The following is a 23,148-nucleotide window of genomic DNA, read 5'->3' as shown; positions in this document are numbered from 1 at the left end:
CTGGGCTTAACCATGTGCTCAGAGAGCAAGTAATGGTGAATACCTTTTCATGCCCCAAATCAGTATAAGTGCGATGCAAAAGCTTTTTAGCTCATTTGAATCTTGACTTACATCAGTCTCCCTGTCCATCTAGTCTTCTCTTCTAGTACTTCAGATGTCCCTTAAGCTAATTTGTACTCGTTTAATGCAGAAGTTTTACACCTACAAAAACAATATTGGCAAAGCCATATTCACAATTCTTCACACTTCCTAGGAGTCAGTACCAATTCTCCTGCAATTCACCCTTTAAAACGGTGCTTTCCCACATCATCGGCATACTACAACATTACTTTTAGGGTAGCAATGCCAGAATTCTCATCCATGCTAATGTTCTCCGCCTTTTGTCATGTTTCCAAGTTTTTCTGGAAAAGCAACATCATGCTTCCCATAACTTCAGGTTTCTCCAGCGATAATGCACTGATGGATGACCCACAATGATACAAATCAACTGTCTGTGCTGCAAACTGCAGAGCAGTGTGCATGAGGAGGAGAAGTCAGTGATTCTACAGTAGACTCCCTCTCAGTCAAGGGGAAAAAAATATAATCGTAATCTCAGACTACAGTTCTGAAATACCTTGAGAAGCTTTAATGCTTTATGAGCATGTTACGTTCAACAAGCATTAAGTTCAGCAAGCATTTTTCTTGCTGAATATTCCAATAAAATAACAAAAATAGTGGCAAATAAGATATTGCTTATCCTGTTCTGTTTTATGGGTGTGTGTGAATTTTTCACTCATCTGTATGAGACAACAGGAATATTTTTCTTCATTTCAGAGAGTTTTAAGCCTGTGTCCAGTCTAACGGTATAAATGACTGACAGCATAGGAGCTGGATTTAAAAACCTCAACATTTCTGCCTGTCTCATAGACTTCTCACCTACACCCAAACAGTAATTTCCTTGAGTGGCTTGCCTGCACTTCTGTCCCTGGTATGCATTATAGAAAACCTCCCTGATTAACAAAATTTGGATTCTACTTGAGGAGCAACATTGTTTCATTCTTGGGAAAGGATTGTGCAAGAACAAAGCAGAATTTGTCAAAACACTGCACAAAGCTAGCCCAAATAAAAGCATTTTAAAAAGAGAGAGATAACAGACTAATCGTACATATACATTTACTCTGTCTTTTCTTACAGTGTTGTAGGTCCAGCGAGAGCCCACACAGGCATTTGTTATTCCTGAGCAAAAGCATGCCTCACAGCCCCTGGGGTTGTCTTGCTGCAGGTTAAAGAAGCCTGCTTTACAGCGATCACAGTCCTTTCCTTCAACATGGTCCTGGAAATGAATATCGGAATATTAGTTCTTTCTTATATCAGGACGAAGTCAACCTGCTTCTGCTGCTTTTTCATTTTAATGCAATACTGCAAAAGGAAAAAAGGAAATCTGTCAGTTGTGGTTTGCACAAGAGTCCAATCTATGGGCAGTGTGTGCTCGGTGGTGGAAGAACATCATTCTGGCCTAATTTGTCACAGGTTACTCAACATGCTGATGGAGTCTACATGTGTCAGACTCTGCACATAACCATTATGTCCAACACATCGACATCTGAGAGGTCCCCTGGCAGGGCAGATATTCAGTGTGTGTCGCAGAAAGACCCAACCCCATTCTCCCACAGTTGGTAGATTCTACACCGTGGAAGCCTCATGTGAGCCCCTACTATATTTTGAGCCAAAACATAGTTTTAAGAGACATGTCATGACACATGAGTGTTATTTATACCCTAACCCATTTTCCTCTCTTCAAACAATTGCATTTATTTGCAGTAACGCTGTTAGATCTCCTTCATTAGAAATTATAAATGGGCAATGGAAGGAAATGATATCATAGGAACTTAAACACTTAAGATTTTGATATGTTCAGCTACCCAATGTGTTTAGCTATGCAATAAACTGCTGCAAACTGTAGTTGATATGGGCTGCCTTCACCGTTATGCAAAGCATACTGTTGAACAGGACCCCATTTCCTTGCTGTATAGCACTGATTTCATCAATATTCTGAAAGCATCTACTGAAACGAGCTATCAGGGAATTCAAGTGCTACATCAGTTCACCAATAAGAGGATCACATCTAAGAGCTGATTGGTTATAATTCAGTTACAAACCAAAGTGGGTGCTCTAAAGAATAGCTGGTACTGCAATTTGCAGAAATCCAAAACTCAGTCATCTCCCCACGACCCACCAGCCATAAATCTACCAAACCGAGAATTAATTTCAAAAAGACGTTCTTTGAAATTATTTTATACATCATCTCTATCCTGGCCTCAGTGCTCTGTGCCATGCACAGATGGACAAATATGGTTGACTGCAAGCCAGCAATGGCTAAGCACTCCACGGACAGGATGTCTGTCCTTTTACAGCCAGTATTGTGCTTGTGATGCTTTACCAACACAAACCCAATGAAAATAACTCGCTTGCCTTTCAGGAGAAGACACTAGACAAATTTGAAGAATAAGTCTAAAAAGAATTCTGGACTTTTATGACACTTCTCAAAAGAAAAGCTATTGAGGAAAGAGGGAAAAAGGAAAATGAACAAATTTAATATCAGAAAGAGACAAAGAGAACAGATGTTAAATACAGATTTTGTTACTATGAGCCTACTAATCTCATGCTAAGAAAAATCCTTTTCATGCTTTTCCTTTCACTACTGACAGAAGTGCCAGAAAAATCATCCTCCTCCCTTAAAACCTGTTGTTCATATCCAATGGCCTGGATCAGAGATTTAAGGATATAGGGAAATATAGCATTCAAGATATAGAACATGACTATATGTTGTGCACTCTAATGTTTGGACATGAAAGTTAGTTTCATTTTTGTCAACGGAATCTGTTGACTTGATGCTATTTTTGTTGCTATGCAAATCTACTTGTTGAGCAAAATAATCCAACCACGGTCCTAATTAAGGTATATTATTTATTATTGTAGATAGGCAATTAATAAATAATTAGAAATATTAGTTGGAAAACATCATCCTGAAAATACAAGATACTTTCTTCCTTTGTAGTGTTTTTGTTTGTGTTTTGGTTCTAAGTTCATTTGCTCCAAGCATTTGCTCAAAGCCAACCACCTGGATGGCTTTAAGAGGGCTTTGGATAACTTCATGGAGGAGAGGTCTATCATCGGCTACTAGTTGGAGGGCTAAAGGCCAGCTCCAGCCTCAAAGGCAGGATGCCTCTGAGTAGCAGTTGCAGGGGAGTAACAGCAGGAGAGAGGGCATGCCCTCAACTCCTGCCTGTAGGCTTCCAGCAGCATCTGGTGGGCCACTGTGCGAAACAGGATGCTGGACTAGATGGGCCTTGGGCCTGATCCAGCAGGGCTGTTCTTATTTTTTGTTGGTGAATACTAAAACTCATGAGCTCAAGTTATGGCACTCATTCTTAGGTGTCTACTATTTCATTTGCAGCTTAAACCTAAAGAAGAGAGTTAAAAATCTTCATGTAATCTGTTTAAGAATGGAGTGCCAGATATATAACATCTCATCTTGTTTAATACTTAATAATCTGAATGCATTGCAATGAACATTGTTCTGCCTATATACTTTCACAACCCTGTTTCATGACTCTTTTGTGTAAAGGAGCCTTTCATGTGTTATTTCAATGATACAGAAAACTGCTTGGCTTCTTTCTGTGCAGCCATGGTAATGTTTGGAAATCCAGAACTATTTGGACAGGGCCAATCATGCACATCCTTCTAAATCAACTCACTCTCTCTGTTGCTGCCAAATTGCAAGTACCTATGCAATTGTGGTTCTAGACTTTCAAGTTGACAGTATGCTATGGGAATCAGCTCCCACATTGCTGTAGTACCCCAAGAAATTACCATTTGGCCTCAACTGAGGTTTATTTTAAAAAGAACACCCCAGAGATTTCCTAAGAATCTTTCAGAAAATGTAAAATATAAAATATGGTTATGAGTGCAGTAATCCAAAACCTGTGTCTGTACGAAAACATTGCTATCAACACCGCTGAAGTGAAAATAGTTTTCACAAGTGCTGCACTTTTCTTTCTTTTTTACAATGTGGCTTGACTTCTAATGCCAGTGTTGCTATTTCAAGGTGCAAAACATCTGCCAACAAAACAAAACAAACACAAAGCAACAAACTCCTACCTTCTACACTTTCACAATTCCCACCCATGTCTGTTCACAACCATTGTTTCCCTGATCTGCTGCTCCTTGGACATGATTTTGGTTTTACTGGCTTCATCACTATGTGACCCCACCCAGTCAGGGATCACATAGTGAACCTGTGGGCAGGATCCAGATGAAGTTTATTATGATGAAATGTGGGTTTTTCAAAAAAGAACCTTATCTTGTTTTTATATTGTATTTTAACTTATGTACACCACCTAGGGATGCACATGTCTGGGTCCAACTCACCTTCCCCCCAGATGATAGAGAAAACGTTGCTGGGAGCGCAGACCATGCTCCCAGACGATCCACACTGCACCAAATTCCGGCCTCCATGTATCCCACAATGACAAATCCCGGCCTCCATGTATCCCACAATGCACCGCATGATGAGTGCATTGTGATGCATTGGGGGATACCCCTGTGAGATGGGATCTCTAGGCACCCATCTCTGTGTGTGCTTGGGCTGTAAGCGGTCCAAGCACACACACGATCCTGGAAGCCAGGTTAAGGGCATGCTTATGCCCAGAAGCTGGGTTAAGGGCACACTCGCGCCCTTAACCCTGGCTAAAAGTTGGACTTGAAAGTAAGGTTAGGCTGGGCAGGAGCACCAGGATCTGTGCAGATCCTGGAGCTTCACACGCACTGCCTAACCCAGGCTAGGATGTGCTAGCCTGGGTTAGGCTGTGCATGAGAGCAGTCTTAATATGTTTTCGGTATGAATGGATATCAAAGCACTTGTTATAGTCAGCACTTTTCATTCTGTATATATGTGTTCCACTGGCATTTAGTTGTGCACAATCTAATTGAATGAAGTTAGAAATAAATGTAGTTTTAAGCTCTTGAGTACTTTACATGGTAGGATTGCTGTTGGGAGGGTGTAATTACTTATATAGGAGAGTATTTCAGGAGCTAACTCACTCCCATTGCAGCAGATGCTAACAGGGTCTCAGAGGCAACAGATTGTAATGATAGACAGACAGACAGACAGATAGATAGACAGATAGAGCAAGGAAGTTCATGTATGGTTAATTACCTTAACCTTAATATGCAGCCAGTAAAACCAGTGATGAAGCCAGTAAAACCTAAATACTACTTTATTTAGAAGTACATGGTAACAGAAAATACCTGTATCTAACTACTGGGCACATGGTAGTAGAGAGAGCCCGAGAGAAGCATGGTGGTTAGAGAGAGAGCTAGAAGCATTATGGGAAGAGGAAGAAGAAGAAGGAAGTCACTCCCAGGAGGTTCCTGAGTACAATAGAGGGGTCATAAAGGCAGGAAAGAGGAGACCCTGACTATCTCTATGCTCAATGCCCCTAGTGGCCATTAGGGTTACTGGTGCAAAAGGTTGATGCCATCTGGAGCTGGATCTCCAACAATTACTTGAACAGGTTTACTTTAAAAAGCCTGTTTTAATAAGAGTACCTTGCTGCTGTGACTTGACATGAAGAAATCACATTCCCACCAGAATACTTACTTCAAAAGAGGATCAGAATTGTTTGACACTCAGATGCTGCCGGCACTACTTACCAAAACAAGAATGGATAAAGGAAAAGCTCTAATCTCTCTTAGTACAGATGAAAAGTTTACATTCACTTTTTTAAAAAAAGGCTATAATCCATACCTTGCAGATGCAAGGTCCTAGGCAAGGGTCATCATTTAAGCTGCCTTTCAGGGAACAGTTGCAAGGTACACAGTAAGGAAAGCCTTTGTAACCCAGTGCACATCTATCACACCTCCTGCCTCCGTAGCCAGGTTTACAGTGGCAGGATCCAGGAAGCATTCCTGCAACAAAATAAAACACCAAGCTCAGCTGGGCATCATTCAGATTAAAGAAGCTGATTGTTTTTTTAAAAAAAAGTTTCAAAAAAAGAGTTCTTATTATAAACAGTGCAAACAACAATATTTTCTTTTTCATTTAAAAAATTAATTTAAAAAATGTGATTATCAATCACTGGCAGTATAACATTTTTGATCTGAAGTGCTGGCAGTAGTAGAGTCCTTAGAAACAGTGCTGCGGTTGGACAGAAGTGCTGTATGCACTGACAGCATAAATAACCTGCACCCTTCTAGATACTGTTAGCAACTCTCCAGACATGGAGCCTGCATGCATCCAAGTGCTGTCCCAACCTATACAATGCCTCCATTGCTTAGCAACACACTCTGGTAAGGGTAGAGATCATCTTCCTCGATGAAGAAGTGGAGACAAGGTAGTGCATTTACACTTCTATGCATTACCACTAGGTTTGGAGAGAGAAGACTCCAGATTCAAATCCCAATGCAGCCATGGTCTAATTAGATAGCTTTGAGTATCTCATCGTTCCTCAATCACAATTTCTTTTCTTCTACTACAATTAGACTTTGAGGCTGTTCTCACAACATGAGCTGCCGGCAGAGGGCAGCACTCAGAGCAGAGGGCTCCTAGTTGCTGCAGAAGAGGGTAGCCTGACTTTTTAACCCGGTGTTTAACCAAGGTCAAACAACTCTGGTTCCTTTTACCTCTGTAGGGGATCTTGTGAACAATCATCCCCAGGTAAAATGGTTTCCACCCAGCCTGCCACCATTTCCGGCAGTGAGCCAGGGGGGGAAGAACAGTCGCACCAAGCACCGTCCTTGTGGTGCGGGTTACTCTGGGAAGAAGGAAGATGCTCCCCGCTTTTGCCTTTATGTCATGTCATTACTTGTGTGGGCATGGAGTGTGACAAAGTCAAAGATAAAAAACGCTCATCTGCCAGGGAAGGCAGGTGAGCTCCTCCCTTCCCTACATACCTCCCCAGCATCAGCGCGAGGTCACAAGAACAACTTCATTATTAATTATTATTATTAATTCGATTTCTATACCGCCCTTTCAAAAATGGCTCAGGGTGATTTACACAGAGAAATGATAAATAAATAAGATAGATCCCTGTCCCAAAAAGACTCACAATCTAAAAAGAAACATAACATATATACCAGCAACAGGCACTGGAAGTACTGTGCGGGAAGTGGATAGGGCCAGTTACTCTCCCCTTGCTCAATAAAGAGGATCACCACATTAAAAGGTGCCTCTTTACCAAGTTAGCAGGGGTATGTTTATGTGAAGGGTTTGTTGATGGTTTCATAGACTTTCAACCATATACAGAGGATTTTAAACTATACTAGCTGATCCAGAGCAGAGCATCTGCACCTCTAGTTCTCCGTGTCTTTCCTCCCCATCTTCATCTCCCCTTTCATCCCCAATCCATTCTCTGCCCCCCTTTCAGCTTCCATCCATTCTCCCCTTCCGAGTCCACTTCCCCTCGCCAGCCAGCCTCGCCAGTGCTTTCCTTCCTTCCCTGCCTGCCAGCCTGGCCGGCGCTTTCTCTCCCTGCCTACCGGTGGCGCTTTCCCTCACCGGCTGCCCTGGCCGGTGCTTTCCTTCCCTGCCTGCCAGCAGTGCTTTCCCTCGCTGGCTGGCTTGGCCGGTGCTTTCCCTCCCCACCCGCCAGCCAGCCGCTGCCATTTTCCCCCCGTCCCCGTCACTATCCAGGCAGCTGCTCGCAAACTCTCGTGAGAGCTGCCATGCATGGGATTAGCGATGGGTATGCCTTGGAAAAATAGAGAGAGAGATTGGAGGAATAATATTGAAGGAAGACTAGAAATTGAGTATTTAAGATGTAGGAGGAGAAAGAGTAGGGATGCAAGTAATATAAGAATAGTATCATTCAGGCAGGGCTTTATTAGAAAAATTGATCTTGATAAGGTGTTGGATTCTTCCTCCTTCCTCTCCCTTTTGGAAACTCTGGTTTCCTATGGAAGGAACAGAAGTAGAGCACGGAAAGGGACGAGGTGCCAGCAGGATCAAGCAGTAGTGTCGATGCACCAGTTACACTAAAATTTTCCTTCCTTCAGAGCTTTGTAGTAGACAGACATAACCCTATAAAAAGGCTCTGTTCCCCAAATGTGTGTCTGGCTTCTGTGACTTCAGTGAGGGTTGTCTGTCTCTGTAAGGTTGCTGCCATGAGAGCTTGGCAGCAAGCTCTGCCCCCTACTGTCCAGAAGCCTACCTAGCCAAGTGCCTACTGTTACTGAGCTGAAATCACTAGCCTTGAGATTAGCTTGCATAGTTCTGCTATGGCGAGGCCTGGACTGGACTGCCCAGGACACTTTTGGAAACCATAGGGATGTGCAAAAAATTTCGGGCACAGAACGATCTGTGCCCGAAACGAACAATTTCGGGTGATTCGGGGCCGAACCGAATCACCCCCGATGTCCCCCGAATTTTTTCGGACACGAGCCGAATCACCCGAATTTCGGGCAAAAAAAATTCGGGTGATTTGGTTCATGGTTGATTTTTGGCGATTTTTTAAAGTTTTAGTAACTTTGGGGCAGTTAGGGGCATATCATGGGATCTGGGCAAAAGGAGTGGGGTGGTGTGGTAGTGCCTAATGGGTGCAGGCTACCACCCCAATTTCAGGGGGATTGGGCAAAGGGCTGATTTTTGGTAAATTTCTGAAAATTTCATGTCTTTGGGGCAGATTGGGGCATATTGGGGCAGAAAGTGGGGCCTGGGGCAGAATAGTGGTGTGGGTTGGTAGTGCCTAATGGGTGCAGGCTACCACCCCAATTTCAGGGGGTTTGGACAAAGGGGTGATTTTTTGAGAATTTTTGAAGTTTTAGTGACTTTGGGGCAGTTTGGGGGCAGAAAGTGGATCTGCCCCAAAAGAGTGGGGTGGGGTGGTAGTGCCTAATGGGTGGAGGCTACCACACCAATTTCAGGGGGATTGGGCAGAGGGCTGATTTTTTGAGAATTTTTGAAGTTTGGATGTCTTTGGGGCAGATTGGGGGCAGAAAGTGGATCTGCCCCAAAGGAGTGGGGTGGGCTGCTAGATAGTGTCTAATGGGTGGAGGCTACCACCCATCCCCAATTTAAGAGTGATTGGGCAGGGGGTGAATTTTGGTGAATTTATTTTTATGAGGTTTGTCTTCATAAGGTGAAGTGTGCTAAATTGATTACTTCCTCATATTATTCATAGTAAAGGAAAGTGTGAAAAAGTGAAAGTGGGGTCATGAGAGTTGTTTAATTGAAAAAAATCTCATTTGCTATGATAGAATGAGAATTCACACCTCAGAAGTTTTTTCTGAGGTGTGAATTCTCATTCTATCATAGCAAATGAGATTTTTTTCAATTAAACAACTCTCATGACCCCACTTTCACTTTTTCACACTTTCCTTTACTATGAATAATATGAGGAAGTAATCACTTTAGCACACTTCACCTTATGAAGACTAACCTCATACAAATAAATTCACCATAATTCACCCCTCTGCCCAATCACTCTTAAATTGGGGATGGGTGGTAGCCTCCAGCCATCAGGCACTATCTACCAGCCCACCCCACTCCTTTGGGGCAGATCCACTTTCTGCCCCCAATCTGCCCCAAAGACACCCAAACTTCAAAAATTCTCAAAAAATCAGCCCTCTGCCCAATCCCCCTGAAATTGGTGTGGTAGCCTCCACCCATTAGGCACTACCACCCCACCCCACTCTTTTGGGGCAGATCAACTTTCTGCCCCCAAACTGCCCCAAAGTCACCAAAACTTCAAAAATTCTCAAAAAATCACCCCTTTGTCCAAACCCCCTGAAATTGGGGTGGTAGCCTGCACCCATTAGGCACTACCACCCCACCCCACTATTCTGCCCCAGACCCCACTTTCTGCCCCAATATGCCCCAATCTGCCCCAAAGACATGAAATTTTCAGAAATTTACCAAAAATCAGCCCTTTGCCCAATCCCCCTGAAATTGGGGTGGTAGCCTGCACTCATTAGGCGCTACCACCCCACCCCACTCCTTTTGCCCAGATCCCATGATATGCCCCCGAACTGCCCCAAAGTCACTAAAACTTTAAAAATTCACAAAAAATCAGGACTTTGCCCAATCCCCCCGAAATTGGGGTGGTAGACTCTACCCATTGGGCACTACCACCCCACCCCAAAATTTTGCCCCTGGGCCCCTTTTTACCCCCCCGAATCGATTCGGATTCGGATTCGGGTTAAATCCGAATCCGAACCGAATCAAGGGTGATTCGGGTGACCCAGATTCGGGCACAAAACAGAACGGGGGTGATTCGGCTCGGGTCCGAGCCGAATCACCCAAAAATCCGAATTGCACACCCCTAGGAAACCAGAGACCTTGAGTCATTGTCGACATGCTCCTACGAAAGGATTGTCTTTAAAAAACAACAACAGAGTTTTAATTTTCATATTAGGATTGTCTTTATGCTTGGTTGCCCAAGAGCTACTAGACTACTGAATGGAACTCAAGAGTGTTTGGGGCTGGGCTATTCCCTACATGGGCTTGCTACAAGCTAGCCCCTATACCTGACTGTCAGGGAACCCCAGTACTCCTTTTTGTTAGCTGTGGGCATTTGTAGTATCAAGGTGCCATACCAGTACCTCACGGCCTCTTATTGTTCTCTGCTTTGGCAGAAACACTGCAGCTAGGACACTCCAGCTCTTGCCTGGGGGATGTCAGCCCATTTTGGCTTTGTACATGAAACAGTGTCTCCTGGTATACTGAAGAAAGGCAAGGACTTTCCTTGCCCCACTTCTCTGCCTCCTCCTGTTCACATTGCAGTGCCCACCAGCCACTACACAATTACAGCTTCCACGCCCTCACTCCCCTTCCCTCCTTTATCTAGTCCTGCTAGGATACCCTAGCATTGGCATTTGCCTGTGTCCAGGCTGTGGTCCATTTGTTATGCACACTGGCAAATTTAGTTTTGAGCTGAATACCCCCAAGTCAGTCCAAAGGCATATATGCACACATGTGTAGTGTACACATGCAAGAGCAAATATGGTAACAGAGGGACATAAGGCCAATTCAAACAAAACACTGATGTATGTTCAGTTTTGTATCTGAATATAGGCTAATCAAGAAGAACTTGTAACACATACAAACATCTGTTTAAATGTTTTAGAGAGGAACTTTTACATCCAGAAAAGGATACTGCAGAAAGCATGAAGGGTGGGTGGGAAATGGATGAATGTGAGACAAGCAGTATGGGCAGGAAGGGTGGCCAAAAAGTGATATTAAGTTTGTGTGTGCACGGCTGGGGGGCAGGATGATGAACACTGTGAACAAAGGGAGCTGAATCACAAATAGTCAAGTTGGATACTCTTCAGGCTTGACTCATATTTAACAAAGGTACTGAAAACCTTTGGAGAGAGAGAGAGAGAGAGAGAGAGAGAGTGTGTGTGTGTGTGTCTGAGAGAGAGAGAGAGATATTATCTAAAGGGCTAATATCTAGTATCTAGATTTATCTCTGATGTCAGCTCTTGGTCACTCTGTGGACATAAACATGTTGTAAACTCACAGTAAACATTATCATGCAGGACCGTCCTTTAACAATTCTGCTGCAGGCAATTGTATCAGCACAGAAAGCACTGCTCTACTGTAGCCAAAGATGAAATTGTTGCCATTACAGCCACATCCAGTGATTCTTTGCCTCAGTATGCAGGAAAGACAACACTTGCAGGTATACATTTGGAGACAGTCATTCATTATCATCATATTCCCCATTATACTCAAGGATAAGAGTATTTTTTGAAATTCTTCCTTGGGTTGACAGATACCTCAGAAGCAGGTTTTCATTTTATTCCAAATAAGTATTTTTCTGTGCAAACAGACTGCACCAACAAAATCAATTTCAAGATATCTAATGTGCATTCTCACTAATTTGCAAATATATAGAGAAAATCGATAGGAAAAATAAATGCATTTTTCATCCCTTCCTTCAAATCACCATCTTTTTTCCAGCTTGCATATATTGAAGAAAATTGGCTTTTTAGCATAAACAACATGGACAAAAAAATAATTTTCCCAACTTCACGGAAACAGATTTTTAAACTGGCTCATCGTTGGCATCAGTATACAGAATTTTCTTTCCTTATTTCCCAAGTGGATAGGTACCATTACTTACCCCCCAAAAAAGGTTCAACAGGAGCTTTTTTTTTTTTTTTTTTTTTACACAGGGCTTTTAGTTCACATCTCCTCTGGAATGGAGGATGTGTGTTCACATATTGGCCAGATTTACCCCGAAGTCCCTGTGAGCTCTCGGGAATACTTCACACATTATTCAGGTTTTTCATTGCATGTTAGAATGTAGCAAGATTTATATGAGGGGTAATTAAAAATATCCTTTTTGCATCAGGTTTTTTGAGCAATTTCGAACTTGCAGTAAAATCTCACAGTAAACTCATGGTAAAGCCTGCTGTCTGGAAATGCTCCTGGCAAGTGAATGTCTTAAGATATCTCTCCTGGTCATAAAAAGCTGTCCACAAGCAGTCAGAGGTTGGAGAGGCTTGGAAATTATCCTGGACTGTCAAGAGGAGGGGTGTGTGTGTGTGTGTGTGTGTGTGTGTGTGTGTGTGTGTGTCCAAATATCATAAATCAATGGTACGGGTTTATCGATGATGTTTTCTGCTTTTGGAGGGGTGATGAGGTGGATTTATTATAATTTTTCTGATTTTTCAGATTTTCAGTTTAAGAGATGACAATATACAATTTGATGTTCATTACAGTAAAAGGGAGATTAATTTCCTGGATTTATTAATTAGAAATGAGAAGGGGCAATTAATGACCTCAGTTTATAAGAAATCAAGAAACAGATAAGAATACCTGCCTAAGGTTTGATAGTTCACCCTCTAGACTTCTTGGAGAAGATTTACCTTATGGACAATTTTTAGGCATAAGACGAAATTGTTCCACAGACCAATCATTTCTCTGTGAGTCTAGAACACCGAGGGACCTGCTCATGTCCTAGAGAGGTGATAGGAGTTTCAAGAAAGCTGCATCCATTCCACAAAAAAGATCTTTTACAAACACGAAGAAATGGATCTACTAATTTTGTGAATTTCAGCCTAACATTTAATCATGTCACCAACAACTTATAAAGGAATATCAGAAAACACTGGTGCATTTTACAGGATACACAAGGTAATCAAGAAAAGCCAGTTATTTCTTTTAAATGAACTCATAACTTAGAGGATATACTGATCAGAAATGAATCCAGAGAAAGTAAGTTTGTTTATCCAAACATGGCTACTGCACTACAGGGCCATCATCCATGTGGTCACTGTGTATACTGTTGATACACTTGTAAAATGAACGGCATTGGAGATCAAGTAACAAACAATCTATATACATAATTGTCTAAGGCATACCCATGGCTAATCCTGTGTGTGGCAGCTCTCGCGAGAGTTTGTGAGCAGAAGCACCTGATTGGGCAGTGGAAGTTCCATATGCAGATAGGGAGGAGTCGCCTGTGAGAGCAGAAGCACCTTGGTGATTGGGCAGTGGGGATTCCATATGCAGATAGGGAGCCTGTGGCACCATGATGATTGGGCAGTAGGGATTCCATATGCAGATAGGGAGAAGGATTCTGTGATGGTTAAAGTCAGTTGGAATGCAAGTGTTACTGGTCGGAAGATGTTATATAAATGGATAGTGGGCAGGAGTCTGAAAAGAGAGGGGTTGTGAGGGAGGAAAGAGCCCCTTCAGGAGAAGGAGGCTGCCATTCTGTGAATTAAGTGAGGAAACCTAATTGTGGCTTTTTACCCAGGCTTTTATATGATTGTCTCCACTGCTGCTTCTTGTATTTTGTACTGTTTTAATGCTAGTGTTTTAATTTAATTTTTTAAAATCAGATTTGTTTTTATATTTTTAGCTCAATATTTTAATGTGTCTTTTTTATAATCTTGTTTTTAAATTTTATTGTGATCTGCCTTGAGATTTTCTTAATGAAAGGCAGGGTATAAATTTAACAACAAATAAAAAATAAAATAAAATAAACAAGATGAACAAGATCTGTTAGGGGGGGAGAGGGGGGAGGGGAAGACAGAAAGAAGGAAGGGCGAGGGATGGACCCGGGCCTGTCAGTGACCTGAGGCAAATGAGCGGCCATGGCAGTGGCAGCAGCAAGGAAGGGCCCAGTCAACTGCTGCTGCTGCTGCACCTGTGGGAAGGAGTAGGGGCGGGGCTTGGGTGATGGTGGGGAGGTCTCTGGGGATAGAGGGCTGCAGCTTGGCCAATAGGAACCAGCAACGCTGCGGCCACGACCAAGAGGGGTGAGGGGGATGGAAGCAACGGGATGGAGGAGGGGAGAAGTAGAGAAGCAGGAGTGCACCTTGGATGATGGTGGAGAGATCTCTGAGGTGAGTGGGGCTGTGGCAGGGGATAAGGGAAGCAATACAGTACTAGCGCTCAGATGTTCTACATGGGTTAAGCTAGTATTTATTAAAATCATTCACTACTTGTAGTACACTGAATGTTGTTTATATCATTCAGTGTTCATGTAAGAAATTATATGTAGGCAAAACCTCAGAATCCCTCAAGAGGAGGATAGGGGAACATCTGCATAATATTAAGCATAGGAAAACAGACCCTCCAGTGAGGAGTCATCGTATGGAAAAGAGTCATCTAACAACTCATATACTATTTGGGGCAGTAGAGAAGATTTATCAATAGGACTTTATCATTGTTTGAACAAGAGATGTGGTGGATCTTGGAGCTAAAGATTCTGACCCCACAGCGACTGAATGAAGAGCTAGAATTTCTCCTTTTATTTTAAATACCATCCTTTTAGTGGCTTATCCTTTTAAGAGTAAGGAAACTAACCACAAATTCTTAGCAGAACTACAAGCTAGAGCTGTGCTTTTAAATGGATTACCCATGAGCCCTTAGCATAAGTTAACAACTGCATTTTGTCACAAGGCTATATTTATTTAGTTAGTTAGATTTATATGTCACTCTACTCCCATAGGACTCAGGGTGGATATTCATTCCCTTTTACATATATTCATTCCCTTTTACATACATTTGGTGTAGAGACTAAAGAAGCAATCATCTTTTTAAACAGATATCTCACAAGATTATTGGATGTAAGTACATCATTATATGTTTTATGCAATGTTTTGTTAACTATACTGTCAACTATACATGTAGTTGTCCTTTGAGATTTTACTAAGTGGGTTTATATTTATACATTTTAGAAATGCCCCTGAAGAAAGCTTATAGCTGAAACGCGTTGGGCATATTAATGCATGTCAATAAAGAAGCTCATGTACACTTTCCAGTATATTAAGGCTTGGTCTTTCTCATTGCTTTTTCATTGGATGCTTCCTGGTTTTTTGCTGTTTATTTAAACTTTAAACCTCTCTGTCAGCTGAGAAGCAAGAAGGGTTGCTATTTAAACTTTAAACCTCCCTGTGCACAGAGATGGGCAAAATACTCAGAAAAAGTACTTAAGATACATATTGGTAAACAACCAATAAAAATATAAAATAGTATTTTAAAATACAGCTTAAAATACAAAACACAATGCCTGAAAAAGGAAACAATTTTGAGATGTTCATTACTTATCCAAATTTGTTTCCATTTCCTTAAAGCAATACAAGTTTTTCAAAGATTAAATCACTCAGGTTGTGCCTCCTGGGGCTGTGAATCACCCCAGCAAAGGAAAACAACTGTTCTACAGGACCACTTGATGTTAGACTAGTATTATATCTAAAAAATAGCCATCTGACAATGGGATATCCATCCAACATACTAATGTGCTTGGATTTGTCCTGCAAAAACTGGAGAAGCTGCTGCCAGTCTGTGTAGAAAATACTAAGCTAGATGGACCGAGGGTTTGACTCAGTATAGGACACCTTCTTATGTTCCTATGGCTAAACTCAGTAGGGAGGCTTGGTAGCTCTTAAGTCTCAAATTGCAGTTCAGAGAACAAAAACATGCATTGTGGTGAAATCTGCACATTCCCAGAAGCCATGCAGCCGGGTCTCAGCTAACAAAGCTAAACTAACACCAAAGTAGCATGTTGGAAATAGCAACCTCAAGAGTCCATCCCCTCACCTAACTTGAGAGGTTAACTATCCCCTCTTGAAGATAGGCAAAACAATCAAAAGCTTAATGTTTCTCCCTAAGGTAGAATTTTCCGAACAAAAGGACAATTCCTGACAAACAAGTGAGATACAATAAATCCACAAAAGCAGTGGGCGTGGGCTCAGGCCAAAATTAGCTTTTGGAATTGAGGGAAGTTCTGATATGAAACTGGAATGTGTTTCAAAGCCAAACAAAGGCCCATTCTGTCACATCCTCCCTCCCACCCCTCACAACCTGTTCTAGTGGGGAAAGTGTTCTGCTACTGAACACTGCTGAAAATGAGACAACACACAACACCCAAAATTTCAGGGTGGGTTAAACATCACCAGTGAGTTTTGGGGAATCATGTAGGCTACATAGCCAAGTCTATGGTGCATAATAGGAATAGCACAACAAAGTACAAAACATACACAGGGTCAGATCCCCTAACACTTCCCATAAAACCAACATGCAAAACCATAGCAAAGCATTTTCAGCAATCTAGCATGACAGATATAAGCATTTCTCTTACAAGGCTGTGCGAAGCCAGCTCCAGGAACCTCCGTGGCAAGATGCCTCCAAATACCAGTTCCAGGGGAGAAACAGCAAGAGAGAGGGCATGCCCTCAGCTCTTGCCTGTAGGCTTCTCAGAGGCATCTGGTGGGCTACTGTGTGAAACAGGATGCTGGACTGGACGGGCACTAAACCCTACACATAGGAAACATTGGACCTGTTCCCAGCCACACAAACAAAAAGATTCTCAGTTTCTCTCACCTCTTTGTAATTAGGAAGCAAATGAAAATCTCCCACTCTCTCCCCTACCAGTTTGGGGGTGCCTGCCCTAGGCTATGCCAGGCCTCAGAGGCCATTTCAGCATGCACGGCAGCCATTTTGTTTTCAGTGGCCATTTATATATATATATATATGACCATCACACATGCTCAAATGGTCCCTGTGAGGCCCTAGAGGCCAGCGGGGGAAGGGGGAACCTTTGCAGCCCCCCCCATGGCCTTTAGGAAGCCCCCTGAAGGGGCTACAGGTAATTTTGGGTTTTTTTTTAAAAAAAAATAATATAATATAAGTCACTGTACACATATTCAGATATGTGACTTGTATGTGACCTTCAGACTTGTATTTTTCAGCTGATATTATGCTAAAGTTATCTTAAAGATGGGTGACAGATGTTTGGACAGGGGGCGCAATTTCAGTGCTTGCCCTAGGTGCTGTTTTCCATAGATACGCCTCTGGGTGTAAGAGGCAAAGTGGATGGAGCAGCCTGTGCCTCTCATGCCACTTCTTTATATCTCCCCGCTTGCCACCTGAGAAGTGGGGAAAGTGGCTAACTGTATACCAATTTAGTCGAGGGGTTAGTAAACCGTGAATAACCAAAAGAACGCCCTGTGATAACTACCCCCCACCTTCTGCTATACAGGGAAGTGGCTTGCAGAGGGGTAAAATAGCTATTTGAAGGCCACCACAGATGTCATAGATCTTTTAAATTATGTGCTTGCAAAGGGAAGTAATGTTTGAAATTTGTAGGATTTCAACAGCAAACATTATTCATTTTATTGACTAATAACCTTATGTGGTAAATCTGAATCATGGTACATTTGAATATGAGAAATCTTCTGCTTTTCCTGCGCATGATGTGATTATAGAATTATTATTCTGAATATTGTGTTAAAATTGGTTGAGAACAATGAAAGTTAAAAAATAATTATATTCAGAATTTCAACAAAATACAATTTTCAAAAAAATCTTACCCCAAGCTGCAAAAATTAGTGCATTCAGCTAATGTAAGTGGCAGGACTGTTGATACAAAATTTTGTATCTGTAGGTGATCAGGAAGTATGATATTCATAACCAAAAGAACAGCTCATCTGGTGGCTACTCGGCGACGGGATTTCTCCATTGCTGCCCCGAGGCTTTGGAACACACTTCCTGCTGAAATAAGAGCCTCCCCATCTTTTACAACTTTTAAAAGGGCAGTCAAGATGTATTTGTTCACCCAGGCTTTTAATTAGATATGGTTTTAATTGTGTTTTAATAGTTTTAACTTTTTTAATTTTAATTGTTGGAATGTTTTAATCTTTTATTGGCTGTTTTTATTGTTTTGTAAACTGCCCAGAGAACTTGTGTTTTGGACGGTATAGAAAGGTATTAAATAAATAAAATAAAAAATAAATTCATTTAAAAAGCTACAATGAGCTATTTAAATGTTCACAAAGCATATTCCAGTGTAAAAAATGGTGCATTCAGCTAATTTCAATGGCCGGATTGTGTATGCCTAATTTGGTATCTGTAGGTTACTGGGAAGTATGAATTTATTTTACAGGCACAAACCAACTAAAAAATATTCAGTATATAATTTTGAAATATAATAAATATAATTGTATTAAAATATATAATAGATACTATGCCAAAAATACACAAAACATGCCTTATTAAAAAAAAATCTCAAATTTCTTTAAATCATAACATCAAAAAGATGATTAATATAATTTACCTAATCAAGTTTGTTTTGCAAATATTCAATAAACTTGCTCCAGTTATTTCTAAAAGTGTTGATCTCCTGTCTCCCATCTCTCTTACATAAGCTGTATGTTTTCACCTTAGGATGTAATGGTATTTTTTTTTCTCTTCCCATTCCACCAATGTAGATATTTCAGCTCCCCTTCAATATTTTTCCACAACACTTGTTTACCCTTTCACAACTACAGTCTACAATCTATTCTTTCAGAATCTGAAACCAGAAGACTTTTTCAAGACTGTTTTAAAACCTACTTCCCATTTGCCTCAAGGCTCAGTGTATTTATTTCAGTGTCTATTCCTCTTCTCATGATAATAAGTACAAAATTTTAAGTAAAGCACTAGATTTCTCCTGTCATCCCCTGAGATTCTCATAGTAAGTACATTAAATATAATTCCACACAGCAACACAGAAGCCATATATTTTTCACATGTGGCTCATTTCATTCCTTTTGATGTAACCTATTCTTCCATCTTACTGCCTCCAGTTTAAAAATTCAGAAAATGGAAGGAGTTAGCAAATAACAGATCCTTTCACTAGCATAAAGTTGAATTTTTCTTTCTGTCACACTAAAGGTAAGTGGCCCCGTGCAGACACAGTGTCAAACCACCAGTAGACGAAGCTGTAGTTAATCAGTGAATGCCAAGAATCATGTCGCAGATGATTGATCAACTGTGGTTTAGCAAACTCTGGCTTCTGGACAGAGGAACCCTCACTCTTCCTAGTCCTCCCAGGCTGCAGCACGGCAAGCTCTGTACTGCTCGCATTACCAGTCTGTGGGCAAGGGGTCAGGACATCAGTAAAGCAGTAACTACTGACAATGATGTTGAAGGGGGCAGACTCTTGTGTGATTGATCACCTTTGACAGAGCAAATACATTTTAACCCTTTCTTCACACTACTTTGGCACCACTGCCTTTCCTCACACAACAAAGGCACCATAGTCTTTGCAAGAACTCCCAAGCTGCATGGTCATGCATCAGCACAATTACTGATACCCCAGGATGGCAAGGGGCACTTATAGACAGCAATGGGTCTTGGAGGAGAGACGCAGAACAGCAACTGAGAAATTGGGGCGAGGGGGTGGTGGGTGGGACAGTCCACCAAGTGAAAAATGGCAGCAGCTTCATGCATGTGCTCCACTGTAAGGGGAGGTCTCCATAACTGGCTTGCAATCTCTGTGGCTCAAGCCTGTAACATAGACATAGTTGCCATAGCCGTAGCTGCTGTGGAACTACCTGGATGGACAGAGAAGGTGGTGGCTGACATAGCTCCCTGTGCAAGGACTCTGCTTGCACCAGCATGCTAGAGAGCACCCTGGCATGCTGGTGGGTGGTGCTATCTGGCTGGCCCTTTGCCTCTTCTGTGGGATGGGGTGTCCACTCCCAGCCATACTCCAGGGTGTTATGTCCCTCCAATCTGGGAGGACTAATGCCAGCTGGTCATAATGTGGCATGGTCCTTGGCTCCACGCCTTTTGTTGGTGGTCATATCCTTGAATTTATTCTTCAGAAACTGCAATCATTCTTTGTCCTGTGCCCCAGTGTGTTGGAAGCCCCTCTGTACTATCTGCCTAGATATCCAGTTGAAGGTGGTCTTATTCCTGAACTGCTGTGAAATTATGGACATGGTCAGAGGCCCACAGTCTCTGCCTCCGACCACAACTTTGCACAAATGTTCCTGCTTCCATCCCAAATCTGGCTGTTTTCTGTGGCAGTACTGGTGCCAATCGTGGATGGAGAAGCTGTCGTGGAACAATGAGACTGCAAAGCAGGTGGCCATTTTCCAAGTAGATGGTTAGAGAAGCAGGGCATGGGGTGCTACTCTGGTATCTTCATGTGAGGGAAAAGGAAGAGGGATAGGGCATCAAGCCTCCATTATTAAGGTGAAAGGATGTGGGAACTGAGGGTGATTGAGATGTGTGTGGTTAGAAATGCATACATTTATTTGTTATTAGGGCTTAATGTATTTGTGCACAAGGCACTGCAGTGATGAACTGTTGGAGACTTATGCTGTTGTTTCCATCTTGTCCCCTCATTCTTTTTTTGCTCAGGAGTATGTGAGGCCCCAAGTGGGCTTGCTCTAATGCTAGCTGGGTGACTCTGGGCCAGTCACTTCTCTCTCAGCCTAACCTACTTCACAGGGTTGTTGTGAGGAGAAACCGAAGTATGTAGTACACCGCTCTGGGCTCCTTGGAGGAAGAGCAGGATATAAATGTAAAAAATAATAAATAAATAAATAAATAAATGCATGAACTCTAGGAGGCATGGCATCCCTGTTGCCAGACAGTGGCCGGAGGGGTAAGGAGACCGCAGAGGGCAGATCATCAGCTCTGAGAGGCAGCCAGAGAGAAACACAGCCACTCTAGAACATTTCTGGGCTGCTCTGAGCTGACCTCTCTATGGTTGCGGGAGAAGATTGTGCACAAAATCCAGGTTATAGCGGCAGCAGAATTCAGGTAACACAATGGTGCCTTTGAACCTCAGGTTTCAGCAGCGAAACTCACTACAAATTTGAACCTTTACAAAGGTTCAAATTCAGGTTTGGAAGTGAAAACAGAGCTGCAGTTGGGTGACGAAACTGCAGCTTCACGCATTTGGACTATCACAAACTCCAGCCTCTGACACATTTACCTCTGGTTTGGCATTATGTCTGCAAAGGGCCAGTGTCTCATAATGTTTTCCCTGGCCTGGGAAGTTATTATTATTTTTGTCTTCAACACTAGCTGTATAACAATGTCAAAATTAACACATAACAGAGAGAAAACAGGATTATGCCCGCTGGTCCTGTATTCAGCTGCCACACATTGCTCAAACCTTTTGCATAGGGCCCTCTGCATGTACACTTCAATATGCATTGGTTCTGGAAGGTCTTTTTGTCTCAGACAAAAATAGAGGCTGACGGTTAAAAGTACAGAGTCTACACATGTGAGTTCCACATGTTGAACATGTTCCAATCAATGCATGGAGGCTGATGGTGGTTGGGACCAATAAGCATGATCCTGTTAACCCCCTCCATGTATTCATTGCTACATTTTTTTAAGTTATTAGCACAGGAGTACTCCAATTTTTTTAAGAATGCAATTTCATCAATGCTAAGCTAACCTTTCAACTCAAACCTTTAATGCATCATCTGGCTGATGCTATTTCTGAATTACCAACTTATAATTTTGCAGGGTTTATTTTTTATTTTTTCACGAATTCACTTATGTATTCAAAACCAACAATGGATAGACACTTGTCCTTAGTGTGAAACAAGAGACCTTGAACTGGAACAGGGGTTCACATTCCAGAACATGCATTCCTGACTTCAGAGCAAGGGCTCCTATTATTACCAATACACAGTCGAAGGACTACTGTTTCAGGCTAAGGACAACTGTAGATGATATCCAGATCTGTTATCAGAGATATCTGGGCTGTGCCACAGAAAAATTGACACTGCAAGGCACTCCAGTCAAATGTTAGCAACAGCAAGATCTAAAACTGTATTCAGGTGTTTTCAAACTAAAATACAAACCACATATACAGCGGGTGATTCTCATACTTGTAATTGCACAGGTAAATGTGACACCTTTCAAAAGGACTCATCAGAAGCATCTCACCTCCTTTGGCATGCTTCTCATCCTTGACACAAGTGCCATCTAAACAACCAATGGAATTACAAAGACATTGTTGGCATGGGCTGCGATCACCTGGTAGCACCTGTAAGCAAAGCAATGTTACAGACTAAACTTAATGACAATGCAATGTAACAAAATTAGGAAATGCTCCATATTACATCCAACAGCTTATTATATTTAAGGTTCTTTTCCCAGCTCTTTTCTTATTGGCATTTACAATAATATTTTTTTTAATGCTGGGAAACAATGTGTTCCTGCTGATACAAAAGCGTTATTTATGGGATTAAATCCTCTGTCTGTTCACTCTGAAATGTTAGCTTGAGGCCCTGACCCTCCAGTGTATTCTATCATATAAACACAATTTACTTTCATATCTTTGTGAACCGTTACAGATTTCCCACTGTGAAAGGCAACAAGCAGGCTTCAGAATTAGAATTTAACCTCCATAAAATGGCAATCAAAAGTGTGTATTTTCCACTTAATAACCTAGCGCCTGTCACTGACTATAGAAGAGCGGTGCATACTTTACCCCTTTGGGCCTGTAGTACCCATCAATGCAGGTTTCACAGTTGATGCCTGCAGTGTTTTGTGTGCAATTAATGCACACTCCACCCCCGATATATTCCCCATGGATATTTAGACTCTGCTTTCTGTCTGCCACAGTCTGATTGTAGTAACATTCTTCAGCTTTCCCATGACAATTGCATGCTGGGGGGAAAAAGCAGGAAAGGTGTATTAGCAAACATCACTTCCAGTCTGCAGACATGTAGGAACAACATTTTACAGCATATAAACAATATTCTTCATCATTTTGACACTTGTGCTGCACATACTGAAACAAATGGCATACATGCCTCAAATATACTGAGCCTTTTCAAGCCTTTAAATTAATAAACAAACACATACAGTATTTTCATCAGTGCACTGACTGATCATGAAAATGCTGATGAATAGAA

At 41.9% G+C, this 23,148-nt stretch overlaps 1 protein-coding gene across 12 annotated transcripts in view; it reads right to left on the bottom strand.

Annotated features, from left to right (window-relative positions):
- The window catches only part of LAMA2 (laminin subunit alpha 2), a 759,697-nt gene that overhangs the window by 358,542 nt on the left and 378,007 nt on the right, over positions 1 to 23,148 (bottom strand). For 11 of the 12 annotated variants that reach the window (XR_008313916.1, XM_053286200.1, XM_053286222.1 and 8 more), the window contains 4 exons: positions 22,722 to 22,900; positions 22,175 to 22,274; positions 5,789 to 5,949; positions 1,172 to 1,312 (listed from right to left, as the gene is read on the bottom strand). Coding sequence is in view for 11 of the 12 variants with exons in the window: in XM_053286200.1 (XP_053142175.1) it covers positions 1,172 to 1,312; positions 5,789 to 5,949; positions 22,175 to 22,274; positions 22,722 to 22,900 (581 nt within the window). In the remaining variant the exon portion in view is untranslated. Of the gene's footprint in view, positions 1 to 111; positions 201 to 1,171; positions 1,313 to 5,788; positions 5,950 to 22,174; positions 22,275 to 22,721; positions 22,901 to 23,148 lie in introns of those variants that run through there. The other variant, XM_053286231.1, reaches the window with a different exon arrangement.

This window comes from Hemicordylus capensis, chromosome 1 (assembly GCF_027244095.1).
Source record: "Hemicordylus capensis ecotype Gifberg chromosome 1, rHemCap1.1.pri, whole genome shotgun sequence".
In the NCBI taxonomy this organism is placed as follows: Eukaryota; Metazoa; Chordata; class Lepidosauria; order Squamata; family Cordylidae; genus Hemicordylus; species Hemicordylus capensis.
The sequence above is the reverse complement of the archived record's forward strand: the minus strand, read 5'-3'. Positions and strand labels throughout refer to the sequence as shown.